Raw genomic sequence first — 16,398 nt, forward strand, 5'->3', positions numbered from 1 at the left:
TCGACCATGTCAGGTAGACCCATATATATATATATATATATATATATATATATATATATATATATATATATACATAGATATAGATACACACACACACACACACACACACACACACACACACACACACACATATATATATATATATATATATATATATATATATATATATATATATATAGGTCTATGACATTTCACCAAAAATCCATTTCGCCGAAAATTTCTGACATAGGGTCCAAATCGTCGAAAATCCATTTTGCCAAAAATAGTACTGACAGTGTATCTGCCCTTTTCCCTCATTGTAGTGCGATCTTGGAGTGAGAATATTAAAGTAGAGGATGTCTGGAGGACGTAGCCCCCACCTACTCAGGTTATAAACTACTTACTTAACCTTTTAACAGGGACTGCTCAATATAAAACAATACTAGACAATATGAAACTGTACTGGGTGGGGGGGGCTATGACCCTCACACCCCCCACACACCCCTTACTTTAATATTCTCACTCCGAAATTGCACTACAGTGGGGAAAAGGGCAGATACACTGTCAGTACTATTTTTGGCGAAATGGATTTTTGGCGATTTGGACCCTATGTTAGACATTTTCGGCTAAATGGAAATGACACTGATCCATATATATATATATATATATATATATATATATATATATAGATAGATAGATATAGATATAGATATAGATATACAGATAGTTAACAGGTAAGACTGACAATGTCTTTGTTGGGGAATATTCCTTTTCCCAGGGACTATCTTGAGTTAGTATATATATTTGGGGGAGTTGGCACAGCCATCAAGTGGGAGGTGGAAGGGTGCAACTCCCCCACACCACCAAAAATAGTGTTTTAAAGTTGCATGTGTACTAGGAAGTCAACATTTCTGTTTTCAGGGTAGAATGTTTTACCTTCAGGATGTTGACATTCGTGTTAGCTGATCAAATGAAGGCAAATCATATATATATATATATATATATAGGTTCATAGATTCGTACTAGGCTAATAGCCCTTGCGAGCCATTTTAAGCCTAGCAAATTATCCCTTGTGAGACTCAAACCCTGCACTTTGTGTTTGTCAGGCAAACACCTTAACCATTAGGCCACCCTCTATTAAGACTAGGCCAAAGGAAACACCTCTCTTGCTGACAGGATAGTGCCATGTGTATGGTCTCAGATTAAGGCCAGGCCAAAGGGAAATGCCTCTCCTGCTGACAGGAATAGTGCCATGTACATGGTCTCAGATTAAGGCTATGCCAAAGAGAAATGCCTCTCCTGCTGTCAGGATAGTGTCATACTGACAGACCATTTTATTTATGTCTTGATCTGGAGACTGGGGATGGAGGCCTAGCAAATGATGGACACCAGTCAACAAAGACAGAAATTGAAAGATGCATTTTGAAAAATGTGTGCATTTTTCCACATATACACCCTGACACAGTTTTCTGTCTCTCTCTCTGTCTCTTTTCCTCCCAACACATCTGCTTGATCCTGGAACCTGCACTAAGGGGATGCCAGAAAAAAAAACTGTGATAGGAGAACTAGCCATCAGCCCTTCAAACCCTCTCTATCTTCTGCTAGTTCTGTTTTATCCAGGATGGTAATCAAGCCCAGGTTACTGACGTAAGCAACAGAAGCCCCCCCCCCATGCTGTTAATGGCTCAATACATTTATTTTTTATACTTTCTACTCCCCCCACAACATTTGTAAGCACATTTCCCCATCCTTCTTCTGTGTAAAAAAAAAAAAAACAGTGTAACAATGTCCTTATTCGTAATTTCCCTGTACCATTCCTCTTTAATCTTTTCTGCCATTATTCTACATGTATGTCTTCTAACTGTCCAGCCCATCTCTTGTATCCCATGACTCATTTTCACTCACTGTCTTAAAATATCATTATTTTTTATAAATATGAGCAGTTTCAAATATTTGTTCAACAAATTACAAATATCTGCATTTAATGAAAGTTGCTTTCAAGTGCTTAGTACACAGAATGGCCTACCATGTAATTAATGAGATTATCATATCGGACGTCATGGTCATTTTTACCTTAGTCAACAGACATGTATGACAACCTGATTGTAAATTGTATACAAATAACATCTGTTTGTTTATCTTCCTATCGTGTTTCTAGTTAGCATATTTAGTATATACCACTGAATATGGGATGTCATGTAATTTGATTTAGAGACTCATAAATCTGTTCACTACTTTGGATGGATGGATGGATGGATGGATGGATGGATGGATGGATGGATGGATTTATTTATTTATTTATGTTTACTTGCAGTGCCCTGTGTACCAGACAACATTGAAGCGTATCTGAATTGTGACAGTCAGACAATCTCAGTGGCATGGAACAGCAGCAGTGGTGCCATGTATTACACAGCAAGTGCCATCACCAGCAGTGGCCACTCTACTTATTGTAACACCACAAATGCATTCTGTGACATTAGTGGCCTAATCTGTGGTGAAACCTACAATGTGACTCTTACTGCTTCAGACAGCAGCTGTACCAGTGCAGAAAGCATAAGCTCTTCCGTTCAGTCAGGTAATGTGTGCTTATGGTCTTTGGGTAATTCAGCTTTGCACTTCCAGTTTATGTGCATGATTACTAATATATAAAATGCCTTTGATAACATGACAGTTTATTATAAAATTTAAACAAGTTAAAAATGTGGAAACAAATTATTTTACATTTCTATAGTCATTTAAGAAACTGAATGTAGGGCTACCATAATCTAGATAACAGTTCAATAACTCCAAATTTCCAAGAGCAGTAAACTACCAGACAAACACTGAATCCTAACAATATTTTCTGTTTTACTTAAATTTTTAGGGAATGAAATCTAAAGTGAATTAATAAATGCTTTCTATAACATTAAACAAGTTGTAGATCAGTTTGACACAGTCTAGTGGTGTAACTAATGTAAAAATAAAATAAAATAATACAAAGGGTTGGAATGCCAAATACTGACAACTGAGTCCTTCTTCCCCTGCCTGAAAACCGTAACAATATAAATTATGTAGCAGCTTTCAAAGTACATTTTATTAATAATCAGATCGATGGATATATATTTTTTCAAAAACTGTCTTTTGCAGTTGACAGTTCCTGAAACTACAGGCACAACATTCATTACCTTTCCATTTTGGTGGTATTACACTTTGGCACAGGGATTTAAAACTACTTGTTTTAGAACTAGACTCTATAGCAGTCCAGGGTTTGATTCCCATAATGAACTGGTGATTCTGAATAAATCACTTAATCAGATAATGCTCCTGTTTTCCTCCCGAAAATGATCCTTTGTGGTCTAGTTTTGCCCATAAATGGCAGTGCAGGTCCCATATCTGGCCTGTATGATAATTTTTACTTAGTAAGGTATCTCCAAAGTTAGCATTCCTCAGGGTACCTCAATTTGAAAACAGCTGTGAGGAAGCAATACACATCCCTTTTATAAGTTTACTAGTAAGGTGAACAAGTTCTAAGCCTATTGACCATGAAGCAGCTTGATGCCATTGAAATCTACAATTGTCAGTGAGGGTTTCCACTTCCTTTCTGAAGGTATAGACTGATGGGCTGAGTTTAATTGAAAGAATGCCTTTATTCCATATCATGGAAGTCTGAATCATGAAGCAATCACATGAAATTGCACAACTGCCATCTGCCAGATTAAGATGGCTTACTATTTCATTACTTTGCTGTTAAGAGAAATTCACCTGGGAGAAGACCAAGAGCTCCCGGAGCAAAAAAAAAGGAAGGTATGCATGTTCTGAAACCCAAATGCACATGTTATTTGACTAACAGATTGAGAAAAAAGTAGGCAACGATGTATGTAGGTTGTCTGATAATCTGCCTACCTTCACACATTTTGTCTCACAGATGTCAGGATAGTACAGAGGTTATTACTGCTACTTGTCAAGTCCAGAATCTGGAGTTTAATCCTGACATCTGGAATCTGTGTGGGTAGAGTTAGAGTGATGTCATTATATGTGACAGGAGGGACATATTTCCACCACACTCACTGAAAACACATCTACTAGTAAATGAGAGTCAGCATGTTGTAACATAATGAGATTTTGAGTGATAGATGGGAATGTTTCTGTAGGAAGGACTGTAAACATACATCATGGTAATTAGTTTTTTGTGTTGGCTTGTGCATGCCCACGGAACAATGCTTAGCAGTACATGCTTCCAATGTGAGCACTAGTCTACTGCTCAGCCATGCTGACAGATGTGCTGCGCATCCACTCCTCAGAACCTAACTAGTTATTACTGACATGGTTTTGGAAAGCCTGATTTCCACGAGCCTCAAAACGATCTTAATTTTCTTCCTCTTTTTTCTGTATTTACTACAGCACCATGTGTTCCACGCCTAGCTGATGTTTTCATGGACTGTGATAGTAATATCATGTTGGCTACCTGGAACAAGGCAGCTGGTGCAGGTTCGTACATTGCAACAGCAGAAGATGGGGATGGTAGATTGCACTTATGCATCGTCAATGACACCAGCTGTGAGATTAGTGACCTGGTGTGTGGGACACACTACCAAGTTACTGTGTTAGGTGTGAGTGAAGATGAATCGTGTAACAGTACTCTAAGTGACAGCATTACTACTGAAACAGGTAAACCACAAGTGTCGTCTATGTTTTTGCATATGCAACTATTCTGTTCATTATTGTGAACTTGTAATGCTGTTGTCAGAAAACTCATCCACCTGTTTATGACTTTAGCCAAAGTGAGGTATATATTTAAATTAATGGTTACAGTTCAAGGAGACTAATGACATCTGCAAATAATTTATTTTATAATGCATTACTTTTCCACACTATAAGTATTTAACTAAGACCCTCTGAGCTTCCTCTTCAATAACTCCCCTGATTGCTTATCTCAATACTGTTCTTAATTCTGAATGTTTCTCAAATTTATGCCTATATGTATTAATGTTTTTACCTCTACTGTGCATAATTGTCTAGTAATTTTAGCATCTATTTACTCTGTCTATATCACAGTTTTTCCTCCACATCTTTAAATGTTTTCTCAAATTCAAGCCTAAATGTATTAATTTTTATCTCTACTCTGTATAATTATATTGTAGTTAATGTATGTACCAAATTTTTGTCTATATTGGAGCTTTTCTCCCCAGGACTCCATTGATGGACTATCCTGGTAAACCAACTGCAAATAAATAATAAATAAATAAATAAATAAATATAAATGGATAACAACTTCTTTGCACATCTTTGACACAGGACCAGATTGAAATGCCTTTTCAGGGCAAACCTTTCCTTGCATCCTTTGTGTTTAAATCTTGTCTACTATTAAGTTTACAGAAGATCTAGTAAATGTTGCAATTAAAACGGAGAATGCCTCAGCACTTGTACTTGGGTACAAGCTAAATGAAGCAGCTATTGTGAACTGGGCCTGTAGGAGGTAACACTATCCATTATAGAGTCTTCACAGAATCCATCAATTTATTAAGGATTTTGCCAATAATTTTAACATCAGATTTTCTTTTTAAGGCCTTATTCCTTTTCAAGCACATTTTTACTTTTTCTCTGGACCAGGAAGAAATGCTTCCTTCAGCACTCCCCTTCCCCACCATAGATACAGAACAGACTTACTCTACCAAATATCACCATTTACTATGACTATAGTCTCATCATATCTTCATATTTATATACAGATGTAGGTAAGTAAATGCAACTGCCCCTAAGGAAAAATAGTAGTGTACATCATGGTACAAATTGGTTATTCCTCAAACAGATATCTAGTAAATTCTTAAAATGAATACAGAAGGCTAATTCTGAGGCAGACTTAATTATTTTTATCTAGCGTGTGGGATGTTCCCTCATTAGAGTTGAAGTGGTGGTGGTATCTACATGGTCTTCTACAGAAAATGAAAATTCAGTGCCTGTGGTGAGACTGTGACCGAATTAACTCCTTGTTGCTGCAGGCTTGCCACAAGCTCACTTTCATTTTGCCTGTAAATGTGTGTCCCCAATGTTGGCCTTATAAACAGGCATATCCTTATATTTGGCCTATATACACATAATTGGCTGGGCAGGCCCCACATTTGGCCTGCATAATAATGTTTATATTTACAGCACATTCTGTTCATTGCATGGCATCTAATTTGCATTAAGCCAAACACATTGCCTGTGTACAGTTCAGGAGTCATCTGCCAGGTGTACTGCATCATCTGATTTGCACAATTTGCACCAATTTTATCAGGCCTTCCAAAAGTAGGGGCTGGGCCTTTAGTACTGTTCAGTGCACAGTAAAGAAATGAACAGTGAAAAAGTGTAATGTGTCCATCTTCTTCCAGCAAATGCCTATCCTTTACAGACAGAGCCATATTACTATTTATTACTTCTACTGGACTGATACTTCAATAGCCTGGGGTCACTACATCTGACTCAGATACTGCTGAAGCTCTGCCACAAGAGCCTCCCAAACGCATTCACTGAGAATTTTGTCTTTGTACAATTTAAGCAAATTTAACTTGAAGACCCTTGCTATGTATTAACTTCATCTAGTCAAATACATGCCTACCTGTGCTGGAAGTTAGTTTTTAACACCCCCCCCCCCACACACACACACTCAACACAGTTGTCCTTGCACTCTAAGGACTACTTATAAAGTTGGTCACTGTCCTTTCTCTTGACCAGTAGATTACACTGTATATGTTAGTTACTTAGTCTTCCTGGTTGACAGGTTTCTGCATTTGGGAAATGAAAGAAAAACAGTTCTACTTGGTACCTTTGTGCTAATTGCTTTGTATAGGCTATAAACTGATAGCTCTCTGTTATAAGTTCCCTTTTATACTGGATCCTGTTATCAGACACTAGCAGATACACCACCTCAGGTACAATGTCTGACTGTCTCTGTGATCAACTTCCAATCTAAACAACCAGGCACCTCAAACATTCAATTAAATGACATGTTTATAAAACAACATGCAACGTTTCTAAGTTTAACCCAGAAATGTTCATTACTACCCTATCATCTATTAACTGGAACTTCTTAAAATCCTCCCCTTAGATGATACTTTAAATGAATTCAATAAATTTCCTGAATATCCTAAACAGCCTTGCACCTCCTAGAAGGAAGTGACTGAAAACAAATAATCTAGTTTGGCTATCCAAGAAAGCAGAATGCTAATGCAGGCTAGAGAAAAAGCTTGGATAGAATGGCAAAAATTATAACACCACAATATCTTGAAAACTTCAGAATGCTACTCAGTTGTAGTAAAAAGCAAATAAATGAAGACAATAAACTATATTATTATATCTTTCAGATTAATACTAAACACAACCCTAAAAAAATTCTGGACAGCCTGGCCAGAAATTCAACCCCAACCCTTGTCTCAATAACTCATCACTCAAAACTGCAATACAATTCAACTCTTATTTCATATTTTGTATAGCATCTCTAACCAAGGAATCCCCAACATATAATCCTAACCCTGCCCATCAGCCATGTATCACCTCATCCAATTTCACCTTCAAACCAGCGTCCACATCCTATATAAAACTGCTCTTTAACAAGCTCAAACCACGCTGTATTTCAGCTGATGACCTTCCAAATGAGTACCGTAATAGTATCCATTATCCTTGCCTATCTTGTCTCAATCCTTATAAACAGGTCAAGCCAGGAATCCCACATTACTTTTCTCTGGAAAACATCACACATCATCCATCTGCACAAAGGAGGAAATTCAGCAGACATGACTAACTTTTAGATCTGTATCAAGCTTATCACCCTCTTCAGAATACTTGAGAATTGCATTCAGAAATAATTGCTACACAATCTCCTGCAGGAAGAATTTCTGTCCCCTATACAACATGGCTTCTTTCCTTACCATACTACCAACACTGCACTTATAAATTATGTAGATACTGTCAATAATGCTATAGATAATGGCAAACTAGTCTCCTCCTTATATCTGAACTTGTCTAAAGCCTTCGACACAGTTTGTCACAGCAAACTTCTACTTCAAATGTCCTCAGTAAGTCTCTCTCAGCCCACCCTTCTGTGCTTCAAAAGCTACTTGTCCAGTAGTTGTCAGTCCACCCTCTCTCCATACCTCACAGTCACCACTGGTGGACCATAAGGCTCTCTCCTTAGTCCCCTCCTCTTTAACATTCTCACCAACACCCTCCACACATCCACACAACAGGCCTCCCCAACAGAGTATGCAGATATCTCCACACTCATTTGCACATCGGAACATATGGCAAACCTTCGAAACTGAAACTTGACTTTGTAACTCACAACTACTACTTTTTTCCCAAATCCCTATCCTATGAAAAAAAAACAAAGTTTTAAGTTCTTTGTCTTGATAATATAACCACTGAGTCACTTCTCATAGCAAATTACCAGGGATGATAGTGGATCATAATCTTAAATTCAACCTGCATATACAAAATTGCATAAGAAAAACTCAGGAAAAACTATGGATGCTTTATAGTGCCAAAAAAATTCTCACTGATGCAACTAAAACTTCACTTGCCACTACTTATCACCTCCCCACACTTCTTTATGGCACTGCCATCCTTACTAACCTTCAGGCTTCACAAAAATCAAAACGGAAACAATGCTATAACAAAGTTGCTAAATTTGCAGCAAATACCCCTTTCAGAACTTACCACTGTATAGCACTAAAAAGTCTAAATTAATTAGAACTGCTCCATCAACTGACATAAACACAGTTTGTTGCCATCTACAAAATTATTCAGAATCCATCGGTTTGTCCAACATTAAATAACATTCTGTACAACTATGTTCCTAGATGATCATTATGATATAATGACCAAAAACTCCTGTCTGTCCACAAACCTATCAAATCTGCTGGGCATTATCTGTGCTTGTATCATGTTGCTAAGGCCTGGATCTCCTTACCTGTATCCATCAGGTCAATACCCTTCCTCTCATCCTTCAAAACCATACTGAAAAACTTCCTAGTCAAAAGCTGTCTCTGTTCTTCCTCAACACCAGGATAAACCATATTTGTAAATGTGAACAGATACCTATTCATACCTTACATCTCCCTATTCTCCCGTCTTCACTCACTTCCTTAACAAATTCAGTTTCCCTCCCCTGGCTTTCTCTCTTAATATACCACAAGCCTGATTTTCTCACACTTCATATTGCAATTCTTGTTTGTATTATGCTAACTTAACTTTAATTTCTCTATAAAGTGGCTAAGTTTTCTCTATCAAATCATTGTCATATAGCTTGTATCTATTCTTAACCAATGTTTTCATATTATGTCTAATTTGGTATAATTATTTAAACCATATTTTTTGTATTACTTGTAAAGACTGTAAAATTATTGTTCTTAAAATGTTTTGTATTACTTTGGAGCTTTTCTTCTCTGGCCTCCACTTAAAATTAGCTCCTACCCAGTCCGACTTTGCCAGTAATCAAATGTCAATAAATAAATAAATGAATATTGTCTCTCCCTGAGGAGCAGATCAACTGCCAATTAAATTGACTCCGACTTAAAATAACTGTACTGCCACTGCAGTGAGCAACAACTCAGAGTCCTATTCAGTTTTGTTACAACTTCCAGTGAGTATGCAGAAACACTGAATTCAGGCTTGTAGGTTGCATGTCATTTACCGGAGAACACATGCCTGAATTGCAGTTCAGATGCAAAGACACATGGCTGGTGCAAATTCACTGTGGACACACAGAAGTATGTAACATTGTGCCCAGAACTTAAATAAACACGTGTGCCTCTGCAGCTGAATTTCAAATCAGCCATGTGTCTCCAACCATTTATCTCCACAGGGAAATGTTCCACAGCCTACAAGTCCAAATCTCTCATATCATGAGTCAAAAACATGCCAGGCACTTTCCCACTGACTCAGTGTATTATAGTCAAAGCCCCTCCTTCTGCCCACTCCTTTAGCATGCTGGTCTCCTCACTACGTCTGTAACATCTACATTCATCTTATAAAAGGCCTAAAACAAAATATCTTCATTTATCTTCCTCACAGTCTATTGTGCTCATCTTCTTCTAACAAATCCTTATCCATCACAGACAGAACCATATTACACTTTACTACTGTTCACTATGTTTGTGTCTTTCAGATTTTCCCGGTTAGGGGTCGCCACAGCAGAACTCCGGTCCGCTAATGATTGGTAGTGGATTTTTACATACCGGGTTACCAGCCCTGATGCACAGCCTTCAATGAAGGCACGCCCCATTCACTTATGCCTCCACACAGAAGACACACTAGCTGAGAATCGAACGGGACAACGTCTTGCTATGAGGCAACAATGCTACCACAGCACCACTACTGTTCACTATAAACTCCTGAATTTGCATTCCTCTTCATCTCTTGCCTAAAATGTGCAGTTAACAATACATGCATACTTCCTCTCTTGCATTTTAATGTAGATATATCAAAAGTTTACATGACTTGATTGTTTAAAGAATGGGGTTCCATGAAAGTTTGAGTGATGAACAGTGTGCTTTTGAAACATAAAGAATCACACCTTAACACCTTCAGCAGTGGCCACTGGCATGACGGTTCCACCCATCACCTATTTTTTTTTTTGGGGGGGGGTAGATTTAAATGTCATTGCTAAATGTATTGTCTTGGGGGGCAACAGTTCAGTAAGTGACTTATAAATTAATTTTTGACAAAAACTAACACAAGTAATTCATTTTTTTTCTACAATCTGTTCAAGAAGGCATACCTGAATGAATGCCTAATATGCATTTGTTGTACCGCTTCTGATGTTTAGAAGCCTTTAACATGTACCGTGTAAAAGTCTGCAATGTGTTTAAGAAGAATTCAAGAATGAAAATATTTACAGATGCAAATTGCTGAGACATTTTTTTAATACGCTTACCCATTTTCAGTTTGGCTTTCACTATCAGATTTTGATATGTATTTACAAATGGTAACAAATCCATCTAATAAATACAAGCTGCAGCATGCAGTATAAAGTGAGTAGTGTGGGTGGGTAAGTCTGCAAGTTTCTCGCACAGTTTGTTAAATACTTCCACTCTTTTGGATAACATATTCCTTTCTAGTGATAGTTAAGAAAGTTTATGTCTTCGTAACATGAAGAGCATTTTGTGGGAACCTCACTTAGTGAATATACGTACTGAAAACAGCATCACTGCTAACAAAAAGTGTTCATATGTCATAAACCATAGGCAAACTTATCTTGAAAGTATATTCTGTAAAGCCTGTATGGATTACTAGATGAAACAGTAGCTTTTATTGGGAAACACTGGGCAAAATAACTTTTACTACTAAGTTACAGAACTAGTAAGGGGTACATTATGGTATGGCAAAGTGCCAGCAATGGTGGGGTACAGAGGAGTACAAAGTGTGACATAATAAGATGAAAGAAACTCGCTGCATGGAATCCAGATTTATGAGTTAGTACCTTTAGTTGTACAGGGTGGCCTAGCCTGTCGCAGTACATCATGTCTTTTAGGCTGATTTGCATAGCATATTATACTTCAGTAATATGCAGCATGCTACTGTAGTGTAAGTGGCTGTGCTGCATCATTGTGCAGCATGCTATTGTAGTGTAAGTGGCAGTACTGTATCATTGTGCAGCATGCTATTGTAATGTAAGTGGCTGTATCATTGTGCAGCATGGTACTATAGTGTAAGTGGCTGTGCTGTGTCATTGTGCAGCATGCTATTGTAGTGTAAGTGGCTATGCTGTATCATTGTGCAGCATACTATTGTAAGTGGCCGTATCATTGTGCAGCATACTACTGTAGTGTACGTGGCTGTGCTGTATCATTGTGCAGCATGCTATTGTAATGTAAGTGACTGTATCATTGTGCAGCATACTACTGTAGTGTAAGTGGCTGTGCTGTATCATTGTGCAACATGCTATTTTAGTGTAAGTGGCTGTGCTGTATCATTGTGCAGCATGCTATTGTAGTGTAAGTGGCAGTGCTGTATCATTATGCAGCATGCTATTGTAGTGTAAGTGGTAGTGCTGTATCATTGTGCAGCATGCTATTGTAGTGTAAGTGGTTGTGTTGTATCATTGTGCAGCATGCTATTGTAGTGTAAGTGGCAGTGCTGTATCATTATGCAGCATGCTATTGTAGTGTAAGTGGTAGTGCTGTATCATTGTGCAGCATGCTATTGTAGTGTAAGTGGCTGTGCTGTATCATTGTGCAGCATGCTATTATACCATAAGTGGCTGTGATATATCATTGTGTAGCATGCTATTGTAGTGTACATGGCTGTGCTGTATCATTGTGCAGCATACTATTGTAGTGTACGTGGCTGTGCTGTTTCATTGACACATCATATGTCATCCCCATGAGTCCTGTTATTAACACCGGGGTAACAGGTGATTTTTTAATCCTAAGACCAAGTTAATACAAGTAGTCAGAACCTGCTGAAGATCTCATTTCAGAGCCATTTCTACTTAATCTTGTATAACATAAGCTGTTTTATTTTCAAAGGATTGTGATGTTGATCCTTCACAGTGAAACATCATTTTAATGTTTTTCTTTGTTTTTCTTTTTGGGACACCATGTTTTTAAAATATTAAAATGTTTGAGTCCATTTACTATATTAATGATCTGAAAAATGCATGTCCTTCACTTTCTTTGTTCTGCAGCACCTTGCATTCCACAGAATATTCACCACCATCTGGACTGCCAAACAAATGATGTCACAGTATCCTGGAACAGCAGTGATGGAGCCCTGCAGTATATGGTTGTGGCACAAGGAAATGATGGCCATTCAGTGACTGTTAACACAACACAAACCACCTGTGACTTCGCTGCTCTACATTGTGGACAAAGCTATACAGTGCAAGTAACAGCGGGAGGGACAAACTGCACATCACAAGCTGAGCACATGTTTATCACAGGTATTATATCCTACTAATTATCAGAATTACCATGAGAATGTCTTTCATCCTGCACACAGAGAGAAGACAATGTCAGTCAAAGCACTAGAAAGATGCCTTTCCTATAATCTTCCATTTCTGTTTACAATGCAAAGCATTTTTCTGCAAAACAGCCCACTGGTTTTGGTCCTAAATCTTGGTATTAGACTAGGTGAGGACAATTACTTGGAAAGAATAGAGAAAAAAAACAATGTAACTAATATATAAATAAAAAGGGAAACTAACTACCAAAATAAAAGTAAACTTCACTAGGTACTGTGAAATTGTTCATTTTTACATAGAATTACATTATGTACAGGTGAACAGCTGAGGTTAAAAATAATGTCACCAAGCAAACTCCTAAAATTGTCTAAACATAGAGATTACTATTATCATATGCAGATGAAAGCACATAAATGGGTAAGTACAGATGCCCACACATGCACGCACACACACACACACACACACACACACACACACACACACACACACACACATACAGACATGCACGCACACACAGATACACCACTTACCAGTCAACATCCACACACTGAAACACACAAAAATGCACACATAATACACACATTTCATTTGGTAGTAAGCTCCCAAAATGTATAGAACCAGCTCTGCAAGTAAAGCTCATAACACAGAGTCACACAAACAAACATCTCACACTAGACCTGCTCTTGCATCTTTCACATACTTTCCCACCAAACACACCTGAAGTGCACTGTAGCAAACATATTCAAGCAAAACACTGCATCTCATAGCTACACATACAACTCTCATAAAAAATACTCTGAAAGCTGTTCCTCTACACAAACACTAAAAGCAACTGATCTCTCACTTCTGCACAGACAATCCTACAAGAGCATTTACAGCACACTTCTGACCGCACGCATCAGTCCCATTTGCACATGTGCGTACACACACAACACACACACACACACACACACACACACACACACACACACACACACACACACACACACACACGTGAGTATACAACCTGATTTCAATCATTTGCAATAACTAACAAACCCCCAAGAACAGCAGAGTTTTGACCACTCACTCCGAACCTTACCTGTGAAATACCCATCAAACACATGTACCCAAACCGTACATCTCTACTTTCCAGATTTTCACAGAATGTCCAGATTTTTACCTCATATTTTGCGGTAGCATTGTCGTCTCATAGCAAGATGTTGCACGTTCGATTCTCAGCTAGAGCGTCTTCTGTGTGGAGGCATACGTGAATGGGTGTGCCTTCGGTGAAGGTTGTGCATCAGGGCTGGTAACTCAGCATGTAAAAATCCACTACCAAACATTAGCGGACCGCAGTTCCGCTGTGGCGACCCCTAACCGGGATAAGCCGAAAGACACAACATTTTTCATCTGTTCCTCATAAAATTTGTGATTTTTCTGAATTTTTTGTGGCAAATCAATGAGGATTAAATTCACTAAATAATGACAGGAATTTGAGTTTCCAGCTTCATATCGTTCAGAAAATGTATGGTAACACTAGACCTTTAATTATAGCAACTTTCTTATAACAGCAATATCTAAAGTTTGTCCCTATTTTTGGGATCCCCCCCCCATTATTTTTGGCTTTGTCCAGATTTTTTGTGCAAAGAGGTTAAGAGCTATGACCCACATACAGCCCACAGAATCCATACATAACCTATATTCATATACACAGCACTGTGGTAGACCCAGTACCTCTCTTATATAGTAACAAACTTACTACATAAGATAAAACCAAACCTACTTCAGCAACATGTTACATGTGTACAGACTCTCAACAAATATATGCTCTCAGTAAGTATACATATTCTGTGAGAGGGTGCATTCGAAAATAGGACCTAAAAAAGGGTAACAGTGATAATCTAGATGGCAGCCCACTATCTGATGAATGTTGCAGCTCCATCGAGATCAACTGGTGGCCAGTGTATCCAAGCTTATGATATCCATGCATGCTTTGCTATATAATACCCTCCAATGTATTTTGCACTGTTTCATTTGACCACCATAGAATCTCTACATTTAATTAGTTTGGAGTATCAGTGTTTCTGTCAAAAGCAGGGACATTTGCACAACAGGTTTCAGCTGCAGGTGTTTTTTCCAGACCATCATGAGTAGTATCTCTGCATACTCTTCTGACCATGCTACTAACTTAGCCAAGTTTCACGGCTACAAAAAGTCTGGGGAAGGATTAATAGCCAAATGTATTCCTGTGTAGTGCAGATATTTAACAGGTCAAGGGCAGAAGGGTAGTGGAGATGCATGAATGCATCTGGTGCTCGGTCTTATAGTGTAAGGAAAGAGATCCACTGGGATAGGAAGAGTGCTTGAAAGAGTCCAAGCTGTGAATTCTAAGAATTTTATTTGCAAATTCTTGAGAAGACTGATAAAGTTAGCTTAATTTTCCTGAACTGAACTGAGTATCTCAGACTTTGATATGTTGTTGCAAATATAACAATGGTAGTGACATCAGCAGCATGGCTGAGAATTATTACTTAATTTGGAGCACTGGGGAACTGCAAGCAGTGCTGTGGAAGGAACAGCGAATACTGCACGTATCAAAGAAATATGGGGCAGTGACAAGACAATGTCACGGAGATACTGGATAGAGGTTATTTAGGAATGGCAGAAAATGGAGTATAAATCTACACAAGTGAGGTCATCAGATGAGAGGTCAGACTGGAAGAAGAACATGAAACAATGTAGGGGCAAGGTAGTGAACAGGGTTAGAACTCACTTTAAGTATCATAGCAGTAATGGTACAGGGAAGTTGAGAGGTAGCTGGTTGGCTGATAGTATTACCTCCAAGAAACATAGCTGAGAAGAACGAGAGAATGGAAGAGACAGCAAAAGAGCAGTATAACATGAAGAAGGTAATAGTCATGGATAGTTTAACTGCTAAGAAAGAGATTTCAAGCTCCACAACACAGACAGAGCAGGAGATAATTGACTTCTGGACCGTACAAATTCTACCAAATAGTCCAGGACTGTGCACAAAGGATAGAATTCTGGATGTGGTCATAACAAAGGCAGATGAAGTCATGGATATATATAGGCATAGTGAGGTACCATTAGCCAACAGTGATCATGCCACTGCGGTTTACAGTGGGCAGAAGGGTAAGAACACAGAGACAAGGATTATGTGGAATTTTTGGAGACTGAATAACACTGAGCTGGGGGAGATGGCCATAGATGAGTTAGGAGATTTGAAGCAAACTGAAGGTATAAACAAAGTGTGTGAATGAGTCAGCAACGGAGAACTCGGGTCTATAGATGAGGACTTGAGAAAGAATCAAAAAGACAAAAACAGGAGAATGCCAGTTTGGCTGTATAGGATAGTAAGGTAGCAATTAGGGTAAAAGGCAGGGCTTAAAAAGAAGTGAAAGAGAGGCTGTATGGTGGTGAATAAGGCACAATACAAGAAGTCTAGCAAAAAAAGCAAAACATAAGGTAAGGACAGCAAGTGCTAAAGTTGAAAGGGA

At 38.3% G+C, this 16,398-nt stretch overlaps 1 protein-coding gene across 1 annotated transcript in view; it reads left to right on the forward strand.

The window, feature by feature from the left end:
* LOC122814297 overlaps nucleotides 1-16,398 on the forward strand; it is a 780,122-nt gene that overhangs the window by 184,650 nt on the left and 579,074 nt on the right. The window contains exons 24-26 of the mRNA XM_044086885.1: nucleotides 2,294-2,554; nucleotides 4,360-4,626; nucleotides 12,623-12,877. Coding sequence (XP_043942820.1) covers nucleotides 2,294-2,554; nucleotides 4,360-4,626; nucleotides 12,623-12,877 — 783 coding nt within the window. The remainder of the gene's footprint in view (nucleotides 1-2,293; nucleotides 2,555-4,359; nucleotides 4,627-12,622; nucleotides 12,878-16,398) is intronic.

Source organism: Protopterus annectens, chromosome 10.part0 (assembly GCF_019279795.1).
Source record: "Protopterus annectens isolate FY-2018-M chromosome 10.part0, PAN1.0, whole genome shotgun sequence".
In the NCBI taxonomy this organism is placed as follows: Eukaryota; Metazoa; Chordata; order Ceratodontiformes; family Protopteridae; genus Protopterus; species Protopterus annectens.